We start from the raw sequence: 26,441 nt of genomic DNA on the forward strand, positions 1-26,441 counted from the left end.
TGGAGCCCATAAACTGAACAAACTGTTAGAAAAAAGGTTGTATAATGAACTGCAGCTTTTGTTCGAGGCATACAATGTTGGAATATAAATAAATAAAATTGATTTTAATGTCCCTGCGTCGAACGTGTGGGTTAATACTTCTCCCGCTGCATGGGCGTGGAAACACGTCGATTCTAGAAGTGGAGTAAAGATTTTTAACACATCTTTAAATTACGTTTTTACTTTACGTTGGTAATAATTGCAGTGCTCTTCAGACAGCATCGTTATTAATTTGAAGTACGCATCGTCTAGCATCGTGGAAAAGATGGTGGATCGAGTCGCTGGTTTCAGTATCGTAGAATATCTTTCATTTTAGAGGAATTTAGACAAGACGGCGTGTCTTGTTCGCGAAGCGTGAATCAGAGAATCGAAAATGGGCTCCAATAAACGGCACAAAACCGAGAAGAGCCGGGACGCTAAGAAGAAGCGTCACCGCAGTCGGTCACGGAGTTATACGCCTGAACGCGAGAAATCGGATAAGCACAGGCACCACAAAAAGCATAGAAGGAAAGAGCGCAAGGATTATGACAGCGATGGTTATTATCTGATTCATTCCTATTTACAGTATTAGTTGCACGATGGCCATTCTCGATAACGCGCGTCCCTTGCAATTTGCTTATGCGCCACGAGCGTAATGTAATATTGTTTATTGCGTGCAGTTAGTTAAGCTACGCTTTCGGGTTCCGCTTCGTTCTTCTTCTCTGGTTTCAAAACTGTATCCGTGTCCCATCGGCAGACATACTTAGCGAGTCTCGAAGTACAAGGTTAAATAATTCGAAGGAAATTGAAGCAAATAATAATTATATTATCCATAGGTACATAAGCATTTTCTACGATGAACATACCGCATTTAATATCAGTTAATACTGCGCCCATTTCATTCCAGTCGAAATAGTTAACGCGCCTCCTCCGCCAAAGATCTCTAAATCGTCACATCCGTCTACGCCTCCGCCGCCTGAGATTTCGAAGCAACGCAGTCCCTCGCCGGCCAAGGGCGGCGGAACGCAGAGCTCCTTGTCCATAGACGAGACTAATAAGTTACGAGCGAAACTAGGTTTGAAGCCGTTGGAGGTTGATAGCGTCTCCAAGGATGACCCGAACAAGATTAAAGACGATCTGGGAGAGTTTTATCACAAGCCTGCTCCTGATGTTAACGAGAAGTTGAAGACACAGAAGCTAAAGGAGAGAATTGGTACTCAGAAACAGAAGAGGCAAATCGAATCTAATCTAGCTAAAGTAAAGAATCTAGGCGATTGTGATTCGGATGACGATGCTAGAGCTTGGATTGATAAGAGCAGGCACATGGAGAAGGAGAAGAAGAAAGCAGAAGAAAGAGTAATCATATATCCAGAGTACTTAAATATCTGTGTTAACAACAGATTAAGAATGCAGCATTCTAATTTCTTTTCAAGGCCAAAATGTTGGACCAATTGGACGAGGAATTCGGAATTGGGAATCTGGTTAAAGAAGAAATCCACAGCGCCCGTAACACTGCTTATACCGAGAAGAATTTAAAGGGTCTGAAAGTGGAGCACAAGATCGTAAGTACTTATATTCACGTGTTTTAATAGTCGTAGAAATTAAACAGTTTTATTCGAATGTTACTTAATAGGACAAGTTCGAAGAAGGTAAAACAGTTGTCCTAACACTAAAAGATCGCGCGGTATTAGACGAGAGTGAAGATGTACTCGTGAACGTGAATATAACGGACGAAGAGCGTTACCAACGGAATATCTTAAATAAGACTAAAAAGCCTGGTTACGACGCATACGACGAAGATAATTACGATGAATATGGTATGCCAAAGAAGATTGTCTTGGAGAAGTATGACGAAGAGATCGAGGGCGAGAAGAAAGATACTTTCGTGCTAGGAGTGAATATGAAAGAAGTTAAGCAGTCCAAGCTTGATTGCATCAAGCAACGTTTGGCGAACAAGCGATTAGAGACATTGCATTTAGCGGAACCGAAACTAGCCAGCGAATATTACAATGAGGAAGAACTCGCAAAGTTTAAGAAACCAAAGAAGAAGGTAAGTGTTCGAAATAATGTTCTAATAACTTCCACGAGTGTTGTTAATACTTTGTCACCTCACAGATTCGAAAAATCAGGAAGAAACTGAAAGCAGACGATCTGATTCCTGAAGATAACGATTATCTTCGAGATCTTGGAAGTAGAAGAAGCAAGCGACCGGAAGAAGCGAAAGTTGAAAATGATGGTTTAGATGTGGACGACTTAGGAGGTATTTAGCGCCCTAAATTTCGCGACCTTGTTCACTATAGTGTTCTAAAACTTTATGAACCATCTTTTCCCGAATCCAGCTCCCACCGAGGATCTCAGCGGAGTGAAACTTGAAGAAGACGACAAGGAATTGGAGTTGCAACTAGCATTGAAGAAAGCGCAGCGCTTGAAGGAGTCGCAATTATCTAGTATCGAGCAGGTCGTTGAAACCATAAAACAAGAACCCACAGGTTCGGACGACGGTCAGGCTGGAAATATTGTTCTTAATGCTACGGCGGAATTTTGTAGAACCTTGGGAGACATTCCTACTTATGGTCTTGCTGGGAACAGAGAAGAGAATGGCCAGGAACTTATGGTATCAACTCGTTACAATATCATTCTTTTACAGAACTAAAGCTTTCCAAGTCTATTTTGTAATTTAAATTGTAGGACTTCGAAATGGACGGAGTGAAAGAGGAACCGCCTGCAAACGAGGAAGAAGACGATGGTCGTGGTGCATGGAATACAGTGCAACTAGGTATCTCTCTCGATTTTTTTTTTATATATCTTACGAAACACAAATCGCAATTAATTTTACTTTAAAATATTAATAATTCTACTGTATTCTAACGATAGACGAAAGCACGTCGGAGCCAGTAACAATGGAAAACGCGATTCTGGATGCAGAACCTTCTCTCGGGCATGGCGTCGGCGGAGCGTTAAAGCTCGCAATGAGTAAAGGCTATTTGCAAAAAGAGGACAGTAGTCGACCATCTGCATCGCGTTTCGCCCATTTACAGGCTCAGAATTACTCGATAGAGGACAAGACTTACGGGTATGTATGGCACATAACTATCGCTTCGATACAAGATGCTTTCTTACACGCTCGCAACGGGCTCTCCTCGTGAAATCGATGTAAGAAATACTCTTCTATCGAATGCATTCGAAACGAACCTTGTTAGACACGAGACTCTAGTGAATTTCAAACTGTTAGTTAACAGTCTCTTAAATAGAGCCCGGATTTCGGTGCTCGGGAAATGGATGATCTGCTACCGCAACGAGAGTTTAACTACTTTGTCGGAGATGGTGAAAGGCCTGAGAAGCGAGTAGGATGTTAATTGAGGTATGTTTATGTTATGCGATTCTATTGTCGCGCGCGATATTCGAACGTTCCAACTTCTAGACAAGTCCAGTGTGGATTAAAGTTACATCGCTCTGAGTAGTAATAAACGAATCCTTGTTAAACACCATACATCATAAATATAATCTTCATCTCTTACACTCTAGCATGTTTCAACGTACGAAGTATGGTGCGAACCAAGGGTTTAAAATAAGGATTCTTCGTATAAATAGTAATCGACAATTTGTTTCTAATATCTTCTGTGCATTTGTCAATTCTTCTCATAGGAAGAATTCATCATTCTTTGAGAACTATAGTAAACTAAAACTTTGGAATGTTTTATACGGATATGGGTTTACTTATGATAGCATATGACTTGTTTAGATTCGTGTTGATTCAATCGCATAATGTAATGTATCTTGAGAGCTCAATAGCCTGCTTTCCGATTAATATATTCACAAATATGATCGATTTCCACTGTGACTTAAGTTTCTTCAAACACCGAATTCCATGGGCTGCTATATATTTTTGTATCCAAAAAGAGTATCTATTTTATCCTCCTATCTCTTTCATCGAGTTCCGACTTCATCCACGCTTTTCCCTTTTCAGAGACGACGACAAATTTGGCAGAAGAGATCGTTTCAACGGTCCAACCTCGGAATTCAAAGAAAAGGACGGTTTTAAACCGAACGTGAAATTAGAGTACATCGACGACGATGGGCACGTTTTGAGTGCTAAAGAAGCTTTCAGATATCTGTCGCACAAGTTCCATGGGAAAGGTCCGGGAAAGAATAAGGTTCGTGTCTTTACGACGATTGTTTTTCCCATTTGAAAACTGCAAGGCACGTGGCTAATAGTATTGTGTAACCTCGTAGGTTGAAAAGCGGATGAAGAAAGCGGAACAAGAAGTTCTAATGAAACGGATGTCCTCCACGGACACACCTCTAGGTACACTTAATTTATTGCAGGCGAAACAAAAGGAAACTCAATCGCCGTACATAGTGCTGAGTGGCAGCAAGCAAATGCAGACGTAAGGAATCAGATGTTAATTAAATTACGTAGCAGCTTATCATTACCACGTGCTAATCACGAATGATTTTCTTCCAGGACTAGTATATCAAAGTCGAAGCATTAAAGGTTTTAATGCTAACTTTAATATGAGAATTGTATATAATATACAGACAGGAGAAAATCTCTTATCGGTAAATTGTTCGGACAGTACAGTACGTTATCGATCGTCGAGAAATAACAATACACATTCTTTTTGATTTGTTAATTCAAGTACAGGATAATAAAGCAACATTTGTGAGTTTATAAAAGATGTTGATTTTTCCATTACCTTTTCCTTCTCAAAGGAAGACTAAAATCCTTAATTGACAATTTAAGAGTTTTATGCTCCTCGGATTTCGTCGCGGTATACTCCTAACAGCGATTCAAGTTATTTTAATGTAAATTTCCAAGGTTTATACGGCTCGAATATTATTTACACTGTACAAGTTGGATATGGTAGCTGAAGATATGAAGTATTCAGTACGTATGCCAGAGAAAATTATCTAAATTTTCTCAGTCTATATAAAGTAGTACAAATTCATTTTTTGTCACTTCTTTTCATAGATAATATCTTCTTATGCTTATGCAAAATATTCTCTTACATTAAAGGAATACACATACATCTATCACAATAAAATTAAGTGGGGCGGGGACAAACGACGACTACCTTACTTCAGCCACGTTAAAGAATTACGATCTACACTCTGAACAGTAACAAGTTTGTAAAGGCTGCTTTATAGTTTAACACGTGGGTTACCCCTTTACTTCTGCATCCTCAATCACAATGTTTACGATTAACTTCTACTCTTTATCCGTAAAAATCTCTACTTGGATGATACAAATTTGAATACTACAAAATATTTTACCGTCCCTAAATAGTCACTATATAAACGTTTGCTCAACATTCTTTGCTTAGTATGAAATGGTGTCGTGAAGTTGAAAATATCTTTCTTCTCTCATCAAGCGAAAGATTTTCTTGTAGTCGGTTATCAATTTGTATTACTCTCGGCCGACATTGCGTAGATCGGTGTCGCGACTTCGTATCGAGAAAATGGTAACAATTCGTCGGTACAAAGAATGCTGCATGGCATTAAGTATAGGTATCCCTGATATCACAAGGCTTCACTTTGTGCAAAAATATTAATACTTGATCTCACGAATCTTACACGTTGCACAATAAAATCTATAAATTATATTTTATAAATAGGCGTCTCGAATTATACACATTTAGTTACAGTTACAGTTTTTGATAATCGTTTAGAAGACTTGCTCTCTACTCCCTATTCACGATTCATTACATCTCCCTTTTCTTGTTCTTTTTTTTCTTCTTTTTTGGAAAGTTTGGCACTTCTCTTAACGGCTCACGAAAAGTAATAGGAATTCCTTCTTTTTCAATTTTTAAACATTTATTTAGAAGTAGTGTCTCCTGTTGACGAGGGAGCATACTATCTAATTGTGAACTTCAAATTGCGAATAACTTATAAGTTTTAAGAAAGACGTTTGAGCAGTTCTGAAAGGCTTTCAAAGGAATAGAATTGAGTCATGTTCAATCGCTAAAATAGTATCTTCGTTGACGAACGAAAATAATGAGTAATTATATGTTAACAATAGAAAGTAGATCGAAGAGAATTCCTATTATTTTTTTAAACAACCTGCTACACACTCTGATATTTATTTTAACTTACGGATATGACTCTGTTTGCTGGACTCTAAGAAATTTAGTTCGCACCAGTAACACCATGCCTGTCGTAAAATTGATAAACTTCCAATAAATTTTATACTATACAGTTATCTAACAAAATTCTATCACTACGCAAATGAAAAAACAAATCCAACATCCTTTGTGTTACTGTTATGTTAAACAAATTTCTTATCATCGGCAAGTATATATATATATATATATATTCGTGTAAATGTTCCCTATTCTCACCTACAAGTCAGAATTAATGCAAACTACGCGAAATAGATAAATATTTTCAGTAAATACTAGACCCATGGATTCTTTTCAATCCTTTCTCGTAAATCCTTTTTTTTTCATATGTATGTACTAAGATAATCAATTAATCTGTTAAGTTTTTATATATATTATAAATTGACTCTGTTTCTCATTCTCTCTAATCTTCCACTCCAGTATGCAGAGTGCTTCAGAACTGTAGATAGAAACTTAATCAAATAATAGAACTCATAAAAAGAAACATATCCTTATAATCAGGCTTTCAAAACCATTATACTTTGCGAGATATTCCGTGTTTCAGTTAGCAACTTTATATAGAATAACTCATTGTATCTATCTGCATTGGTTTACAAAGACTAAATACCCCGAAACTGTTAACTAATGGACTTACGTTTCTCATGACTTTTGTAGTTCTTTTAATCAGTTCTATTAATGAAATTAGTTTATATCTACATGTCCGAAACACCCTGCGATAAGGTATTAAAATCATTTGGTATAAGTATCGGTAAAAGGGAAGTGCGAGCCCCAATGTTTCAATCGATGATCCACTGAACCATCAAATGTCCCGTTAAAAAATGAAAATCGATCATCGTATCAAAAGTGTGTGTACAAGAAGCTAAGCAATAGTATGAAACCGTGGTAGTGAACGATCGAATAGTAATGGTACAGTTACTACTAGTTTTTCGGATATACCTTCCTCAAGGTGGTCACCTTCCAAGGTATCTTCCTCGAGCGGAACATCATAAGCAATTGTTATCTGTTCAATGTCTCTACTTTCTGATTCTGAGCGTTCTTGTTCACGTTCTCCTCTTGGCCAGTCGGGCTCGGCAGTCTGACCGGCTTGATCGATTTCAACTTGGTCGTTCCACCGTATCTAAAGTTCACGTCGCTGCAAGTATCTAGAGGGTGCATGGTGCCGGTCAAATTCAACACGTCCTCGTCCGTGGTGGCCTCCAGTTTGCTGGTCGGGACCTTCTTCACAGATCCCAGCTCGTAAGCGGACTTGGACGATTTCAGCTTCGCTTTCGCGTTCAGCGGCAACGAGACCGACTTCTCCAGATTGTCAACGAGCTGGATCTTCAGGTTCTTGTCGTTCTGCGTGACTTGCTCGTCGGGGGAGTTGACCGTGTCGGTGATCTGGATGTCTATGTTGACCGTCTTCGGGTCGTTCTCATCGTTTCGAATCGTCTGCTCGGAGTACTCGTTCCTCAGGGCGGCCAGTTGTGCTCGTTGCTTCTGTATGTGGTTGTGCGAGTTCGAGAAGAACGACGAGACCCTCTCGAGCTTGGTGACCAAATTCGGTTGGCTGAGCGTCGATTTCAGAGGATAAGGCGGGTCTATCGTGGCGTTGTTCTTTAGGAGATTGTGAGATTCCCTACCCGTCGAGTTGCTCTTTATCATCGCGAATTTATTGTTGTCCTCGATCACTTTCATAGGGTAAGATCTACTGGTCGTGCTCCTGCGCTTCTCCGCGAGACTTAGCTGCGCGATTATTCTGCGAATATCTCCAGGGAATTCGATATCTGGCCGGGTGTCGGACAGCTGCTGAATGAAAGCACCTAAAGTCGCGACGGTTACCTCTAGACTGCGGTTCTGAGACTCTAATTTGAGGAGAGTCGATTGTTGCATCGACCGTGTCGTTTCCATACGGTGTAGATTGCTCATAGTGATCTCGAGTTGCTCGCTCAGCTGGCCGACCTCCTGCGTCAGCTGCTTGTTCAGCACCTTCATCTTCTCCAAGTTCTCGATTTGCGGCTTCACCGACATCATCTCTTCCTGCAGCACTTGGTACTCTACCCTATACTCGTTCAACTGCTTCGTGATCTCCTGGTCTGGATAGAACACGCGCTTCATCACGCGATCCAAGATCTCTTTGTCCACAGCCGGGACCCGCGTCTTGAGATACTCCATGATCTCTTCGAAGCTGTCGCACCTCAGCAATTGATCCTGATGCTCCTTCAGCAGCGCCATCGACACTCGGAACAGCACCTCGGTGCTCTCCAGGAAAAGTAAATCAAAGACTCTGGTTACGAACCCCAATGGGAACTGACTCGCGAACAAAGTCAGTAACCACGGCGCGGCGTACAGCGTGGGCGAGACTTCGTGTTTATCGAAATGACTATAAATCGCTGGCAACCTATCGTGCAGCAATCTGGATAATTGATACAGGTACAATTGTAACGCTGCCATGTCGGGGAGGTACAGTTTCCTTAGGCCCCTTCGGAACATCAGGTGCCGCAGCAGGAAGAACGCCTGGTCCTCCGACATGTGCAACAAGAGAACGCCAGCGACAAAGCTGAGCCCCTGACAATAACCGACTTCGTGATCAAGAAGCGAGTAAGCTTTCAACAAATTAAACAGTGCCAGCTGTCCGGGCCCTAAGGCTGAACTGAAATACGGATGATTCGGGAACGTTCGTCCCAGATCAATCAGTATCGCGTGCTGCTGGGACGTAAGCTGCTTCAGGAGTAACTCGTAAGGCGTATTGTAATTGGGGAAATCGCGAGTGTCTATGGGCGGTTGCTTCAGGCAGAATTGCTCGGCTAAAAATTGCCACACATCTCCCCTCTTCCCTTTCGGTACACCTGCGTGGAACAAAGTTGCCGTTACAAATTTCAAATCACCTTTGTTTAATCTAAACCGCCTACGATTACTCGAACAAAAGAGGTCCTATCGAGGCGAGGTCTACTGATTTCTTGTTACCTTGCTTAATGGCGTGCAAGAGCATTTGATTATCACATTTCGTGGAGACCCTCGACTCTTTGCTAACGAGAAGATCCCAAACTTCCATTAATTCACGGCCGCAACTGCTGAGTTCGTCGTACTCCAATTTTATCCTTTTAACAGTGGCTTCCTCCTGGCGCACTGTAACAAACAATCGTTAAACATACCAACTGTGTACCATTCACTTTCCTTTTTACCACGATAGTGTTGAAAAGTTACCCCTAAGCCTGGCGTTCTCCTTTTCCATTCTTATCAATATCAGCTGCTGATTGATGGCTTTCTTCCAAAGGTCCCTCAATTCCTGTTTCGTTCTACGCTTTGGGATAGCCTGAGGGGCCTTCATAATATTAATATTCCCAGGCTTATCGTTGTCTTTCTCGTGATCCTTGCCGGGAGTCACGACTCTGTTCAATATGGCTTGCCTCCACGAACTGTTCGCGTGTACAGGGTTATTCCCATCTGTCTCGGTTGGTGACATTTTTGGTGAGTTCCCCACCTTCAGAAAACTGCGTGGAAAAAGTAGAAGGTAAGAAGTACCCCTCTTCTTAATTCTATACCACCGTTATGTAAAGCTTCACACGTACATGTCCATCATAGAACTCTTTGGTCCAGTGTTCACAGTCAGTTGCTGCTCAGGTGAAACCCTCAACGATCTCGGTCTACTAGCATCGGGCGAGATATCGACTATAGACGGTTGTCGTGAAATATCGGGGCTTTGGCTGCCGCTTTTTATCACAGTGTTAAGATGGCTCGCGTCTTTTAAGTGCGAGCCAAGGCCAAGGTCGTCCCGCGAACCCTTCCTCTTCATGAGATTATCGAAGCTATTCGTGAGCGAGCGTTTCGCCTTCATGAATATTGTGCTCCCTACGCCCACGCTTAAGTACTGATTAAGAAATTCACTCCTGCAACACACCGTGTATTAAATTTAATCGCCAATTTATACAGAAAATGCCGCGGCGCTTGGTACTTCCCGCCAAGGCTAAAGTTTCCCTACGAGAAATAGTCTCACCTGTTCTCGGCCGTGTCGTGAACATGCCTGGCCTGTTTCCCCTCGCAATGGGCGCGCAGCAGCCTCATTAAAAACTGATTCTGCTCGCGCAAAGTTGTCCCGGTGTCGCCAGCGGACTCTGCGCCTTTGTACCTGTTGACGACGATCTCCTGCTCGTCCTCCGGCAACAGCTCCATCCGCGAGAAGATTATGCTTTGAGTCCTTCGGTCGTTCTGCCCTAGAACCCCGGGGAGACACGCGAGCTCATTATACGTCGACCGGGCGATTTCCTTTGGAAAATAAACTAACGCGAGCCGGTAAATTACCTTCGATTTCCTGGCACAGCTTGTTGTACCAATACATGGGGCAGTGCTCGCACGAGAACACCGAGAACCTTTCCTTTCTCGTAACCTCGCCGGTCCCGACGTACGCCTGCGAGATGGCTGAAAAAAAAATATATTTACTCGATCAAGTATTTTTTCTATTACCAGCAGAGAAATAATCGCGTGCAGACGCTTCTTTTACCAGCAACAAGGTCGTCCGCCACGGACTCCGACTGGCACTTGAACACATAACCGATGAAGCACTCCACATTATTCTCCTTGCAAATGAAGCCAAAGTGCTCAGGGTTCTTGATGCCTTGCACGCAACTAGCCACGTCTCTCAGCAGCTTGTGAAGTAATACCTGCTTCCTATCTGGGCTGATCAATCTCAGATCATGACGGCCTACCTGAAATTCAACAGTCGGATCGTTTCCATAGCGAGCTTCTAGATCATATAGATCAATTCCCTACCTGGAAGAGCATGGTGCGATTGTGCTCGTCCCCTGCCTTAGTCATGGAGTCTCGCCTCGAGTTTATTACGCTGCCAGTGGACGAGGCCCGGTTTCGCATCACTTCTGGCACCTGCATCGAATTATTGTTCACGGTGTCTCGGTTCTCCTCGTGCTCGTTTTGCTCCGCAAGGCTGGTGATCTGAGACTTTGGAAAGGCTTCCACGGAGCCGGTGAGCGTCGACGGCACCCCGAGTGGATTAATCGGCGATATGATCCCGCTTCCTGATACATTCTCTATGCTTCCTGTCTCGCTGGCGCTGGATTCCTTAAGTAACAACGCTCCTTTCAAAACTCACATTCTTCGCGGTACATTAGCGATCGTTATGAGTCTTAATTCGCTAGACGCCACCTAGCGGCCAACTTACCGTGCTGTTTCTTCTGTTATTGGAAGACGTTAGAATTGATTGGCGGTAATACTCGGCGAGCAGGTTGCTCCCCGATGATCTCGATTTCTCAAGGCCGTGAACGCGAAACCTTACCAGCGCGTCGTCGATAAAGGCCTCCGACACCTTTGGATGCGACACTTTGATTTTCCCTACGTAAAGCACCTGAAAAGTGAAAGGGGAAAATGCGATTATTAGAGGACGGCCGCTTCGCGAGGATTCTACTCGGCGGAGAAAGTGAAAGTGACCTCGAAGAAGTGGGAAGAACTTGGAGATATGTCGGCGCCTAAGGACATCAGGCTGGCCGCGCTGCTCTGCGATCTTTGGGGCACATCCCTGGCTTCGAATCGGGACGAGGCTGAGTGTTCCTTCATGTCTCTCAGGAATTGCTGAACCTGCGGGCAAAGCGGAGGAGCATTGAATCGCAAATCACATGCGAATGTCATTAAGGCATTAGGGGCCGCGAATTAATCTTCGTCACGCGACAACAAACAACAATCGCATTTGCGGCGGTTCCGCGACTGCAGTCATTGCGCTCCGTCACGACTAAACTTAATTCCTTCTTTTCTTTCGAATACAACCATCTACTGGGTGGAAAATTCTGATTTCACTTATTCTATACCAAACAGTTTGTAGGATTTACATAATACACGCCTGTCGTTATAGAAGAACGCATGGGCGAGCGTAATGTGTAAGTTATTCATCGTCGGTATTTTCGGGATAAAGAGTCGCCCCAGAAATAATCCAGGATGTAGCATCTTGACTGGTAGCGGCACCATTAATATACAAAACCGATTTCGCAAGGAAACGTGCACCAAACGTGGCCGATGGCCGTGGACCAAAATAAACCGATTTCGGGAGCACTCGACGACAGCATGGTTCTCTCCCTTCTCTCCTCCCATCCACATGTCTCTTCCTCGTTCCTTTTTGTCAATCAACTGCTTTTAAATTCCTTATCCCTAACTGCTCGTCCCGTTCAGCACCGTTTCTGTCAACAGTTCTTCGAAGCAGGTGTCGCCATCTGTGGCGCCAGTCCATAGATCTTATTTTTCTTTACCCAGTTTCGCCGACAATAATGCTTTACTTCTCGTAAAGAAGTCTCGCTATTATACCGTCTATTCGTAACGAGACTGCAGATTCGCGATTGGTATGTCATTGGGAACTTGATTGATAAATAAAGGATAGTTAAGCTCCATTGATATTCGTCCAAAGAATCTTCAGTGCGGCGCGTCAGCTTTTTTACCATCCGACAGTAGATTCGTCGAACGATTACAGGACACCAAATTATCAGCGGCTGTGTAACCGTCGAGTTGAAAGAAGCGAGGAAAAAAGTGGACGATCGATGCGCAAGTAAATGCTTTTGACGTGTGCCGGAGAGCAAACAATTTATTATGCAAACCACGTACGCGGCTTCGATTGCCGCGACACCGCAAGAGCAATTAGAGGGGAGACGTAGATCGGAGGTGGGCTGTTACGATCGATCAGGAAGCGATTTGTATCAATGGAAAAAAAGATTATCTTGATGGTTGGTCATCTTGGCGACCGCGAGGTCTTCGGCTGCAACGAAGAATCTCGATGGTAGTTGCTGACACAGAAAGCAGATCCGCGCGAACCGACGGGGCTTCCTTTATCCAATTACCAGACTAGCTTCTTTTTTTTTTATTATTATCCGGCTGGCACCTCCCGTTCTCTTGACAAATATGAACGTCTGTGACTGAAGTGCGTTACCGACGAAGGGCAAAATGGGCAAACAATTATTTCAAATAAAAATTCGTGTAGGTACGAAATTTGTATTTCAAATAATTTTTTGCCCATCTCCGACGAAGTGTAACTACTAATCGAGGAGTCAATTCTCAATTCAAAGCTGAATTTCGGAAAATCGAATGCTCACTTCCTTGATCAGTATCTTCTCCACTTTTTTTTATCCTGGAGTGGAATATTCGGAATATTGATTCTTGCACGCGTTGCGTTTGAATATCAAATGGTACATTAACACATCCTCGAGTGGCGTTTTTTTGTGGGTTAATTATACATGTGAGATCAGTGGCATAGAAAACGATGATCATTGAGTTGACTTTAAATAGCAAACCGTGTTCCCCTGTTCTTTAGTTGTATTACATAATAACTCTCAATTACCGCGCGCGAAGTAATCGGTAATATCGGTCACAGAATCTTCAAAGCTTGCTGCGATCTTCCACTAAATCGATCACCTCACAGTTCTCTCGGCAAATATAATCCTCCATGCGTTAAAGGAACTTTCACTCCGCCACCATTCCTCTGCAATCATTAACAAAATTACCTCGCGACAGAACGCCAGGCGTCTCCTATCCCCAAAGCTAATTCCCTCCAATCGCAATCATCATTAACTTGTCAATACTCGCTCCCCTGGCGCACTAATAATTATCCCCGACTCTCGCTTGTCTACTTCCGCAACATTCCTCCGCGAACCCACAAAATAAAATACAACGTACTTTTTCACACCTCATCGCGTTCCTCGATCCCCCAGTCGTTCTCCCGGCCTATAAATACTACTCGGGGGAATCGCGAAATCCGCGCAAGGCGCTGGGAGCCAGGTTCCTCTGGTTCGCGACGGCCGCTCGCATCTGTCCGCCGCGAAGGCCTGTTTGTTGACACTCCCGTCCGTCCACGCGTGCAATTGATCAACGGCAATTCAAGGTGGACGCGTGATCATCGTGGTGACGCGTGCCCATCGGCTCTCCACGTGGGGAATTAGATCGAGAGCGTCTTCGACCCCCGTGATCCGCTTCATCGGGCGGCCGTTAAGTGGAAGCGCGGCGGTTTCGCAAGCGGCGTTCTCGCGCCAAGGACGCTCGCGTGATCGGCGATCGTGAGAAAAAAAACAAAGCCGGGGAGAGAAATCGTTTCCGTCCGCTTTTCCGTCGCGCATCACGGCCGGCAATTAACGAGGCTCGTCGGAGGTGCGAAATCGCGCGCCTTCCTGAATGAAGCGCTGGCCGGCGCGGTGGAATAAACGAGGCGGCAGCGGCGATCGTGGATCCTTTTTTAGAGAAACTTTTCAGTGACGCGTAAATGGGACGGAGGTATCGCTTATGAATATTTCCTCCGCGTGCAATCATTATTCGCTGGATGCGTGCATTGTTAATTATTTTTAGGAGCCGGACAAAAGCACAGCGCGCTTCGTGACTGGGAGTTTAAAAGGAAGGATGGAAGGCGAAGAGGGGGTTGTTATTTCGTGTCTCTTTCTCCATGCGATAAGGATGTTTCATTGGCAGACACAGTGTATCATTACGTAAATTTGCCTCGAGACAGGCAACGACGTATTAATTATTAATGAACGGGGATTTAACGGAAACTGTGTCAATTACAGTCAGGAGCCTTTCGTGACAAGGGACACGGGCCCATTCATTCTCGCAGTGGAGTAAAAGGTGTAGAATAATTATTTAGGTAGTTGCACAAGCGCGACGCTTAAGGGGAGGTTTCGATCTAAAAATAGATTTTTTTTACTTCATTTTTCAAATGTTTGACCTTTTAGGAATACGTGTTTGAAAGGATTTTTTGAAATTCGTAAAATTCCAGAATTTACAGGCACACTCGACGCCCACGTCTGCAATGATTAATTAGAAAACAATAAATATATTTCTATAATTTAAGACATCCTTAATACAATGCGAAAAGTTCCATTAAATTATGTATAGCAGTTTTCCTTTAATTAATTCCTAAAGATCGCCAATTTGTTTGGGGCTCTAGATCGGAACAGCCCCTTAATGGGTCTCCCTACCTTGACGGACGAAAAATGGGAATTTTTTAAAACAAAACCATTAAATATATTTACTTCCAGCTTTGTGGCTTTGTTTATCAATTTTTAGAGAATATAAAAAAAAAATTGTATGCAAAAGTAGTGGTTATATCTGGAGTTATAGTGCTCCGAATAAAGCGCCTTACAAAAATCATATCAGCCGTTGTAGTTGTCTGAAATAGAAAATTTAAAATTTTGTATAATCTGTACTAGTGTGGCTATCCTCTGAACTATTTAGATTAAATGAGAAATACTGAAAAGTAAAAAAACAGGCTGCGTCTAAAACAGACATCGATTTCTGCAAAAATTTCGCTGTTTTTTTAAGTCGCAAAAGTCTAATTTGGCAAAACCCGACTTAGTTTTAGTACCAGCGAGAATGGGACATTTACTAAAGATATATACCAAGTTTGAAGTAAATCGGGTGATTGGTTTTTTAGGTATCATGCTAACCAATTCGAAAAACATTGTTTTGAGAAAAACGCGTTCAAAGTTTTAGGTACCGCTTCTTTAAGTTAATTTTTTTTTTAAATGTTGCCTAAATATGTACAAATATAGGCATGAAGTTGTCAATTAATACAATTTGAGGGTTTCTCTTAAAAAAAATCCCAAATATCGCGCTCCTTTTAGACTGCCAAAGTGCGGAGACCCCTAAAAAATAAATATTATACGCTACTAGAAACCCTATCAATGCCAGAGAACTCTTCTAGATTGCCATTTAAAGCGAAAAGCACAGTACGGTTAGAAAACCTGTCCGCGTTCGTTCGTCTGCTTTCTGCGTGAAAAAAAAAAGGAAGCGAGAACTACGTTCCTCTGCGAGCCATGTGTCGAGCATAATGAAACCTTAATTGTTGAACCAGCGGTGGCATTCTTGCGCCGTCTGATTTGATCTGGCGCTGAAAAAGAAAACTTGGACCGTGTCGATATCGCCTTGCCTAGAAGGTCTTTGATCCTGGCTGACACAGTTTCCACTGAAATCTCGTGGAACGGCGTGACGCCTGCCCGCGAATACTTCTACGGATTAAAATAATTCATACTCCGCGGATGTCGCTAACGAGCCTGCGCGAATGTTCCCGAGAGAAGGAACTCGCGAATTCTTTATCAACGACACAAGAAAGAAGCACACGATTCCCACGTGCCGTTTCCTCATAGGCGATTCGTCGCGCGTGGTACCCAGAGAATCCCCAGTCGTTATTTAAATCGTGTCAGCTCGGTGTACAAACGTTCTAGACGATTTTCTAGAGACGCACGCAGCAGCCAGCTGGTCTAATTATATGCAGACAGCTTGTCGCTCCTAATCCTTCCACGAATACCTGAGCTTTCACTTGTGTTATTTAAATATCACGATCTCACGATTTCAAGCACAACCAGCTTCGCCGGCCAGCAACGCTCCTGCGAGCAAATTTTTCTCAGTCACAGTCTCAAAAAGCATCGCATTCCCCGAATGAATTACTCGGACGCGCAGCCTTCTCGGCAAGCAACCATTCCTTTTATCTGCCAGCCACTGTTCCACCAGCGTTTAAGATCCCCACACCTTTGGGCATCCTCTGCGAAGCATTACAGCCGAGGAACGCACAGAATGCTACATATGTACACGTACGTGTGGAAAGGCAATAAAGGGGAAGAGAAGGAGTGTGTATCTGTCCTACGTGACTGCATTAACATTAAGCCCGAAACAAGAAGGAATGCGACGGTGGAAATGCGATCTTTGCGCGAGAGACTGTTGCGCCTCATTATCGGCACATTGTCGCTGAAACTGTTATCTTGGTAACACGACTGCGCCTCAACTGCCTGGTACCGGATCTGCGCTCGTGGCGCATGCTACCAGGTGGATAACGCGTGTACGTACAATTGATTTGAAGCCCGTGCTACCGATATGCAGATTGTTCGCTATCGCTAGTCTGGATGCTCTTCGAGGGTTCCAAGAAACCGTCGTGGATCACGGAAGCAACGGGCACCGTACGTGATCGAAATGTTACAACTTTGCCAACGAGAATCGGGGATTTCGAAAAAAAAAATCGTGACGGTACCTGGATACGCAAGCGAAACATTTGTTAATCGGTTTCCACTGGGACTTCACTCGCGAATTAAATCAAGGTAGAAATACGAAGGATGCTTTTAAGAGGGGAATAATATTTTATGGGGTAAAAACATAGCAATTTTTTTTTAAGAAGCTAGCGTTTTGATTCATCTGAAATTTGGACCATGTTTTTATGCAGCCTTGAAGATGTTACAGGTTTTTATTTATTCATTTTTAATAGTAAATATGGGAGGTATGCGCCACGCCTCGCAAAACACTTTCAGGTAATTTGAAACAGGAAAATTAAACGACGTTTTACTTTACGTAGCTTGAATTTGATTAACCAGAATACCGCCAAGTTCTGCAGGTACTTCTTTTGTTACGTAAGAAAATTGGATAGCAAAATTTGATGGTTCGGATTTTTCAGTTTGGAAACTCTCCACACTGCTCAGTAATTTTTTTTGTTGCTTGCTGATTCATCAATTTCAAGCTACATGTGTATAAAATAAAGCGCCGTTTCATTTTGCAGTTTCAGATTACCTGGTAGATAAACATCATGCGCACCAACGGACGACGAATTTTGCGCGGCGTGGTGGTCGATCATGCACAACTACTATATTTATGGTTAAAAATTAATGAAAAAAAACCTACAGCTTCTTCAAAGATGCATCAAAACATGGTCCAAATTTCAGATGAATTGAATCGCTGGTTTCTTAAAAAAAAAATCCCAAATTCCGCTATGTTTTTAGCCCAAAGAATAGGATTGATTCCCCTCTTAATGTGGATATTAATTGGTAGATTGAAAATGTTTGGAATATTCTGGTGAAAAATTAGCGTGGAACGTGGATTCTGAAAGTGTGGAATTATGGAATATAGTGTTACTGAACGAGGAGATACAGGATGCGAAGGTGCAGAATGTAAAAAAATGATTTCACTGCAATTGCAGATGTATGAGAAAAGGTGAGGACTTAGTAAACTGCAAGATGTAACCTTCGAGCAAGGAACAAAGATAAATAATACTTACACTCCTGTTTATTACGCAATCGTCGGGTTTTCCGCTACCCAGATTCTCGGGCCCATTATTTAAAAGAGCTAACGATGTTCTCGTAATAATACATTGCAAAATACACTAGTCACAATAATGGAAACAGTTCATTTTTCATCGTTTGAAAATTGACGGTGACATCCGCGAGACATTTCCGCGAGCATTAAATTTCCCGTCGTTTCAAAGGAGAAACTATTTTTCTGGGACATATTTTCATAAACAAGTCCAGTACCACTAGAAGCGCGAGTTATTTATACGCTACTTGAACTGGAAAGACATTTGCAACAAAAAAGAAGAAAATATACTAAACAGGTTTAGTATGACATATAGGGCACGCTAGTGATAGAGATACTTGCCACCAATAAACATTCGCAACTCGGTTCTAATTTATTGGATTTCGAGCAAAAATCGAGCTTCTACTACCGCTATAAACCAAACTTTCTACTAGGGTAGATGTCCCAATTACTGCCAGTGTCCCTATTACTGCCACTGTATTTATTTTAGTTAATAAAAAGCGTACGATATCTAATAATAATATAAAAAAACAGTCCCAATTTAATGATAATTTGTTTTGTACACTATTTTTTATACATCATGTTTTTATTCAGTAAAATAAATGAAGTGGCAGTAATAGGGGTATCTACCCTATTCCCAATAATCCTAAAATAGTTCCATACATACTCTCCAACTATAAGAAGAAACAAACCACCGAATACTCCCCTCCACTACAGAACCCGGGTTCTTGAAAACAGGAAGAGACCAACTAATACAAACAAACAATTCTCCTACGATGCTTGCTACAATGGAAAAGCACGGATCGAAAACAATTCCCCGTTAGTTTCGTCAAACATCCGTTGGAAATTAATCTTCGTTTCGCGCGGCGGCGGTTCGACAGGCCGGGGGATAATCGCGCGCATCGAAACTCGATTTAGACCCGGCCGTCCCGTGCTTTACGTAACTTTCACCGCGCGCAAGGTAGAGGTGAGAATGCAACGGTATTCTCGGGCACTTGGAAACAACGCCGCGTCCAACAAACACCGCGCGAGGGGCCCCCGGTGTTTTTCGCGAAATAATCGGAACACGGTCAGTCAACGGTCGCCTGGCAGAGAGCTGGGATTCCTGCCCGCTCGTCGCAGTAAATTTAGCTCCCGGTAGATCCCCGCCTTCCACGAAACTGCGCCTCCTCTCCTCCGCGGAAGCGAAAATAAAAGGGAAAAACAGCCTCCAGGCCAGCGAACTTCCTCTCCCGACCGCGCGTCGGGGCCAGTCGCAACAGGCAAATAATCCGCGACGGGCCGATAAGGACGAATAAAGAACAACGCCGGTCCGCGGACAATAGAGCGAATCATCCGTGACGAAACACCGCCGATCGCGATCGATATCGCCGCGATCGGATAATTAACTAACTGTTGCTGCAAATCCTCGGTTGCGAAAGAACCGATCTTCCACGGAGCACACTTCGCGCTGGGTTTGAAACAGGGCTTAATAGAGTGTGGTTGATAGGTATCAATCTGTTGGTAGTGGACGGTGCGACGTTCGGTCCGAAGCGTTGGCGCAGAAGAAACGGCGGAGCTAGCAAGCGAGAGAGTGGTGAATCGCATTGGCACGGTTGTTTGGGAAGTAGAGCGAACGATAGGTGAGGACGTCGCGCGAAGAACGGTAGATTGTTTAGGTGGTAAGAAGGAACAATGGAGAGAGAGAGAGAAAACACGGGAGAAAGACAATAAAAGGGACACTTAATTGTGTTCCCTATCTCGTTTCAGCTTCACCCCGTCGCGCTTCACGTGCGCGATTGGGGATGCGCGGTGGATCTCCGCTTAACTCTTACAATTTTCAGGAAAAGTATCGGAAAGTTGTCTTATTCGCGAAGTGTAATAATCTTCCTCATAAATATCCGTCCATGAGAATTCAATGACTACAATCGTTCGAATTAAATTTCCATCGACCCTCAGACTCATAACCCACTGTAAGCCTCGCAAGGTTTTAGCAAAGCCCACCTCTAGCGCTCCCCTGGCGTGTTCGCGTACAGCCGAAAGAGAGAGAAATACCGGTAAACGCGTTGGGAACGGCCCCGAGGCGAGAGAGACACCTCTCGATTCTCGATCTACTCACAGTTGGTTTTTCGCCAATAGCGCCTGCATCGCTGTAGGACGTAACCTTCACGTAAGGACTGGAGGCGGATATCGGCACGGTAATCATTTTTCCGTCCTTCGATGGATGCACCCCTCACTCCCATCGATGGCTGGATATAATCGAACGCGCGCGCCCGCGACCTTTGCAGCGGCGCCGATTCCCGCGGGGCTTCTCGCCCTGCGTGCGAGAATTCAGATCTGGCACGTTTTCACGGACACTTCCGGGCGGAGCCGAATTTTCTTGGAAATCGCCGCGCGCCACCACCTCTCGGTCCGTTCGCCCTCGGCGCACGATGGCAAAATCCACGCACCTCAATGACGACTTTTGTAATACTCCTCCGCGCCCCGCGCGCTGTATCTGCCAGCTGTCAGCTGTATTTAACCCGCGCTCGCCGGGGAATTTATCGTTCTGGGGTGCACGCTCCTCGTCCACGGTGAACCGTGCGCTCCAGAGGCGCACACGTTCTCTCGGTGCGCCGGGGAAATTGCTGGCGATTTCGCGCAAAGTAGCGACGACTTGACGCCGGGGCAGAAAATGATTTATTTCTGACCGAACTTGGGACTACCTTCAAGGCTGCCCGCAATAGTTGACCCGATTCTTGTGCAACACGCGACTGGTAGCCCTTCAGACTTAAATGCGAAAAAAGCAACGCGGCTCGTGTTGTCCCAATGATTCACTGGGCAGATTATACGCAAGATTATAATCTGTCACGATCGATTCTTCACCGATTCGACGATCCTATCTCGGCAGTCACGCGTAAAGGCTTTCATAACGCAGTCAACGGCGCGGGAACTTGTAGTCGCTCGCGGTAGAAGTTTCCGAACGAACGTGGTCCCGAAGGGTATCTTCGTTTGACACTACTTTAAGTTGCTAGAATCGTAACTCGAGGTGCTTGACGATTTCGATCGGTAGATATTGCACTAGCTTAAGGTAATTCTATTCTGTTTGTTGCGATCGAAATTGTAGACGTTCTGGACGCGGTAGAACGCTCGCAACAACACCTTTACCGACCGACGAGCAAGCATCGACTAATGCGCGTGGAGCGACCCCCTCCACAGGAGACCAATGGATCCTCTCTCTCGATTGGCTGTCGCCCGCTTCCAAGTAGCTAATGCCGTTCTGGTCAGACTATTCGCGCGCCAAACTGAAGTGGAAGGGTTAGTGCTAAGTAGTATCGAACCGCGCGCGACTTTTGTCGCCAGGCATTCTGTATCGTTATCGATGTATCAGTCTCCTAATGGTGATTACCGCTTCATTGTTTACCTATTATTCATATCGCTTTAATTCCTTATCGCTCCGTTATTATCGCAGTTATATGGGTCGGGGTATTAGAAATTTCATAGGTAATTATCTTCTTTGGCAATGCACCAAGTAGTGTCTTAAATCACAGCTGAATTATTTCGCAGGGTAAATTAAAGTAATTTTTTTAGAGCAGGTACTTTTTCGAAAGAGTGATTGGGCTTGTTGATATTCTATTTTTAATTGATGCATGATGTTGGTAGATATCTTTAGGAAGGTGTTTGATAAATCTTTGGTAGTATTATACTCGTGCAGTGAGTCATTTCTTAAATTTACGCGGTACACTTATGAATACATCGTACTTCAGACGTTAATTTACATTTTAAAACCCAATTTTGTCCGACGATAATGGTTACACAAGAGCGAATTGATTACAGTAGCTGAAGGCTGTGCATCCGTATTTTCGCAGCAGGGAAGCACTCGAGTGCGAGAGGCATTTAATAATTCATAATGTTTATTTCGTGAATCAACATCGGGGGTCTGTTGAGCAAAGGATGAAACGAGAAATTGTGCGTTAGTCGTTATTGAGACTTTCGATACGTTGGTTAAGGAAGTAGCCAAGTAATTGCAGTTTAAAAACCCTCCGATAAATATGGATGAGCTTCGTTTTCGCACAATATGTTGCGCTCGAACTTCGCGCCTCTGATTTCACTCGGAAATATTTGCGCAACTGTTTCTTCTACATTTTCAACCGCGTCGCCGTTTAACTTCTCGGAAGAATACAACAGCTCTGTTGACGTAACCATAGATCCTATTATCCAAATGCAGAATACACCTACAGTCGTTATTATCAATCATAAACAGAATAATTATCGGATCGTAAAGAAGCAAAGAAAGGGCGCGTAACATTGGAAAATATCAATCTCTGGTTGTCGTGCAACGTAACGGACATTAAGCTTCCGATAAACGCGCCCAATATCTCGGTCACGTAGCGCCGTAAACAATTGCCGCTGCACGAATGATTATAAACATTCCTGCGAGGCAACTTCGCCAGAACCGATCGCAGCTTTTCATTCCGCGATAACGCGGCTCCCAGCACTGTGCGTGACTTTGACAGCTTTCAGGCCCGATTGTTAAGCTAAGGCCGCCTGTCCAGGAAGCGTCGCGTAGAGATCAATCGCACGACGCATCTGTCGATCATTGATCTGCATTTGTCAAGATGCCTGGCGTGCGATTGATATCTAGGACGCGACGCTGCGTGGACAGGCGGCCTAACATTTCGCGGCGTCGCTACTTGAAACAACAATTTGCGAGTCGGTCGGCAGCTTCTGGCGTACTTTATCTGATCAGGCAACCTCCACCTCGGGAAATCCGATCCGTTTCCGCGAGATTCCATTTTAAACAATACTTGCGCAGCTCCCACAAAGTAAACTATAGCGGTGAAATTTATCGCGACTTGTCTCCGTAAACACGGAAACTGGCGGCCCGCGAGAGTCGTGCCAAGAAAGTGGAAAATTTGCCCGATCGGGGTGCGAACGAAATTGGTTGGAACTTTGGTGTCCAGCCATCGTTCGACCCCGTTGACGTATTATTAGTCCTCGTTCGTTAAAGTGGGGAGCAGTTTCACCCCGATTAAAACGGACCAAGCGTACACCCTGGTGTAATAAGTTACGTGCCTCTACTGACGTCAATGATGGATTGACTTTTTACGGAGAAATTGAGGATAAACATCGTTAAGGTGGTACGGGACAATAGCTTTCCTAGTAATTCTCTAATCCTCTTACAGAGTCTACAGTTACCCCTGCTGGTGGCAATTAATTAATTGGATAAGAGAGAAATAAGGAAGAATTTAATTATAATTTGCAGGATTTCTTTCGGATTCTTATTACTGTTCTTCCATGTTACTTAGATAACTTTCATTTCGCAGTGCTATTGAAAGGCTATTCGAATCGGTGTACCTGCGTAATATTTTTATTATTCAAATATTAATATTTTTACTATTCAGATATTAATATTTTTACTATTCAAATATTAATATTTTTACTATTCAAATATTAATATTTTTACTATTCAAATATTAATATTTTTACTATTCAAATATTAATATTTTTACTATTCAAATATTAATATTTTTACTATTCAAATATTAATATTTTTACTATTCAAATATTAATATTTTTACTATTCAAATATTAATATTTTTACTATTCAAATATTAATATTTTTACTATTCAAATATTAATATTTTTACTATTCAAATATTAATATTTTTACTATTCAAGTATTAATATTTTTACTATTCAAGTATTAATATTTTTACTATTCAAATATTAATATTTTTACTATTCAAATATTAATATTTTTACTATTCAAGTATTAATATTTTTACTATTCAAATATTAATATTTTTACTATTCAAATATTAATATTTTTATTATTCAAATATTAATATTTTTACTATTCAAATATTAATATTTTTACTATTCAAGTATCAATATTTTTATGATTCAAATATTAATATTATTATTATAGTATATTTTTCCCCCAAAAAATAGAAATAAAAACTTATCAACTCAATAACTATTACTTATTGTGTAAAACTACTCCCTTTTTAATATCAAATCAAAGCAATAAAGTGCTATTCGAATCGGTGTACCTGCGAATCATGCTACTGGCCGTGCACGTCTAAGCCCTGAAGGACCGTGAAATTGGCAAAAACACAGGCCTACTAGTCGGTAAACAGTTATTTAGTATTTATAGACGCGTTTATACGGTGGAGTTTGCTCTACACGCTATTTCGGGTAACTTTATATTTTATTGACGCATTGATGTGGGAGGTGCGCGTTCAGCGTTTCCAGCACCCATTCTCACGTGCAGCGGAGCTGGATATAGATCATAATGCGATTTCGTGAGTTTACGACGGGTCCAAAGACGAAACTGGATCAAGCAGTTATCAATTTCTAGTCACCCACGCCCGGAGCTTGCAATCCTTTTGCAGCGACAGATGCAACCACCTTCGAAGCTCGAATGGGGAAAGCGTTTCTGCATTAGAACCTGCCCGTGGACACCGCGAAACGACCTGACGGGCGAAATTTTCGCGCTCGCCGCTTTCGAACTCGGTTGCGCAACGTGCGCGCCTTTCGTACAACCTCTGCTTACCCCGCAGTTCCGTTTCGTTTTCGAGGCTGGAGAGCCGCGGTGAAACTTTGAAAGGAGTCGGTAAACTGTTTCTGTTTGGACAATGGGGGGCAGCCGCGTTGCGCAAACGAAAATGCAACCGCGACAGCGGGACACTTTCGAGGAGAAACATTTTCCGACGATGCGCCGGCGAACGCAACCATAGTTCGCGCGATCACGGCGTTTCGATTGAGGACCATGCAGAAAGAGGGGTGCATGCAGCTTCATCTTTACAAAGTTTGAGTAAATTAGAAAAAATTGTTTATACAATTATTGCTTTCATTTGATATTAAAAAGGGATTAGTTTGACACAATAAGTAATAGTTATTAAGTCGATAAGTTTTATTTCTATTTTTTGAGGGAAAATATTCTATAATAAAAATATTAATATTTGAATAGTAAAAATATTAATATTTGAATAGTAAAACGATTAATATTTGAATAGTAAAAATATTAATATTTGTATAGTAAAGATATTAATATTTGAAGAATAAAAATATTACTATTTCAATAGTAAAAATATTAATATTTGAATAGTAAAAATATTAAAATTTGAATAGGAAAAATATTAGTATTTGAATAATAAAAATATTAATATTTGAATAGTAAAAATATGAAGATTAATATTTCAATAATAAAAATATTAATGTTAATATTTCAATAATAAAATATCAATGTTAATACATATTTCTATATTTATTTATATGCAATGTAGAATTTGTATCAAACGTCCACCAAACGATATAATTTTTTTTACGTATATTACACGTCATAACACAAAAACTGTCAAAAATGGAGATTCACCGTAATTATGCGACCGAGGGGGGATCGGTCTGCCTACGAAGCGCTATTTTACGGAATATTTTTGCGAGCCGGCCCGCGTTGTTAGTATGTTAAGGGGGCTCGAGGATTTAGTGGAGCTGTTACTCTGGAAACAGAAACTTTCAAGGAGTGGGTCAAAGAAGTCCTCTGCGGACGGATTGGGTCTGAACCAGCGCTGCACTCTGGCTCGCGAATATTTAGCCTTTTAGGGGTTCTTTGGGTAGAAGGGTGAAGCTCAGAAACTTAATAAGTTCGATTAGGATAACACAAGGCTTTGATGGTGTTGGAGCCGCAGAAGATACAATACTTCCACACTTTTACGAAGACACTTGCCCCCCAGCCAAACCTCTGACATCCTCAAGCACCCCTCCACTAATTTGAATCTCAGAGGAAAGGGAGCCCGTGATCTAACCAGGTAGAGATTAATGATTTTATCAACTAGTTCTTACGCGATCGATCGTAATTGACGTTTAACGAGCGGCCCATTGACCGTGAAAAACATCTCCGAGGCTTCTGTACGAGAGGAGGCTTCCAAGGCCTCCAATGCAGTTGCAAGTGCATCGGTACGTGCGATAATTACCGTCGCGATTATCCGGGATGGAGATCACACGTACGAACACTTGCAGCGCGATCGATGATGCAATCCTGTGTAGGAACTGGTTTCGAACGGCCAAACTGATACCACTCATTAACACCCGGCACGATTATGAATCGTCGAAATCAGATTGCACTCGAAGCTTCCCCGGAATGAATCTCTATACAGCAGGGGTTCCAAACTTGAAGGGTAACGGAGAAAACCGCGTTAGCGAGAAAATTAAGTTTTAATACTTTAGTCGACCAGTAAAGAAACAAGGTTCAATTTTCTTATATAATTTCCTTCTTAAATAATTTCTTGTTTTACCTTGTCGACATAAGCTTGC

At 42.7% G+C, this 26,441-nt stretch overlaps 2 protein-coding genes across 10 annotated transcripts in view; one reads left to right on the plus strand and one right to left on the minus strand.

Annotated features, from left to right (window-relative positions):
• Nucleotides 1-241: 241 nt before the first annotated feature.
• On the plus strand, nucleotides 242-6,625 carry LOC143372606 (U4/U6.U5 tri-snRNP-associated protein 1). Of its 3 annotated transcripts, XM_076818963.1 has the most exons (11): nucleotides 245-575; nucleotides 926-1,374; nucleotides 1,452-1,580; nucleotides 1,652-2,068; nucleotides 2,134-2,278; nucleotides 2,358-2,632; nucleotides 2,707-2,794; nucleotides 2,893-3,091; nucleotides 3,986-4,172; nucleotides 4,252-4,406; nucleotides 4,484-6,625. In XM_076818963.1, the coding sequence occupies exons 1-11, from the start codon at nucleotides 413-415 to the stop codon at nucleotides 4,509-4,511; spliced, it is 2,235 nt and encodes a 744-aa protein (XP_076675078.1). In that variant the 5' UTR covers nucleotides 245-412; the 3' UTR covers nucleotides 4,512-6,625. The 3 variants fall into 3 exon arrangements, with proteins under 3 accessions (XP_076675079.1, XP_076675081.1, XP_076675078.1); XM_076818964.1 differs by lacking the exons at nucleotides 4,252-4,406; nucleotides 4,484-6,625 and adding an exon at nucleotides 3,270-3,379 and having other exon boundaries at nucleotides 242-575; nucleotides 3,986-4,125; XM_076818966.1 differs by lacking the exons at nucleotides 3,986-4,172; nucleotides 4,252-4,406; nucleotides 4,484-6,625 and adding an exon at nucleotides 3,251-3,379 and having other exon boundaries at nucleotides 244-575.
• Plx (PTB_TBC1D1_like and TBC domain-containing protein plx) overlaps nucleotides 4,508-26,441 on the minus strand; it is a 30,388-nt gene continuing 8,454 nt past the window's right edge. For 2 of the 7 annotated variants that reach the window (XM_076818959.1, XM_076818960.1), the window contains exons 2-11: nucleotides 11,559-11,705; nucleotides 11,293-11,475; nucleotides 10,887-11,192; nucleotides 10,618-10,822; nucleotides 10,419-10,535; nucleotides 10,114-10,330; nucleotides 9,689-10,006; nucleotides 9,324-9,610; nucleotides 9,084-9,245; nucleotides 4,508-8,965 (exon numbers count right to left, since the gene is read on the minus strand). In XM_076818959.1, coding sequence (XP_076675074.1) covers nucleotides 7,134-8,965; nucleotides 9,084-9,245; nucleotides 9,324-9,610; nucleotides 9,689-10,006; nucleotides 10,114-10,330; nucleotides 10,419-10,535; nucleotides 10,618-10,822; nucleotides 10,887-11,192; nucleotides 11,293-11,475; nucleotides 11,559-11,684 — 3,753 coding nt within the window. In that variant the 5' untranslated portion in view covers nucleotides 11,685-11,705 and the 3' untranslated portion in view covers nucleotides 4,508-7,133. Of the gene's footprint in view, nucleotides 8,966-9,083; nucleotides 9,246-9,323; nucleotides 9,611-9,688; nucleotides 10,007-10,113; nucleotides 10,331-10,418; nucleotides 10,536-10,617; nucleotides 10,823-10,886; nucleotides 11,193-11,292; nucleotides 11,476-11,558; nucleotides 11,706-11,953; nucleotides 12,960-13,609; nucleotides 13,635-13,781; nucleotides 13,812-15,928; nucleotides 16,096-20,262; nucleotides 21,307-26,441 lie in introns of those variants that run through there. The other 5 variants (XM_076818956.1, XM_076818962.1, XM_076818958.1 and 2 more) reach the window with 5 other exon arrangements.

This window comes from Andrena cerasifolii, chromosome 8, assembly GCF_050908995.1.
Source record: "Andrena cerasifolii isolate SP2316 chromosome 8, iyAndCera1_principal, whole genome shotgun sequence".
NCBI classification, from domain to species: Eukaryota; Metazoa; Arthropoda; class Insecta; order Hymenoptera; family Andrenidae; genus Andrena; species Andrena cerasifolii.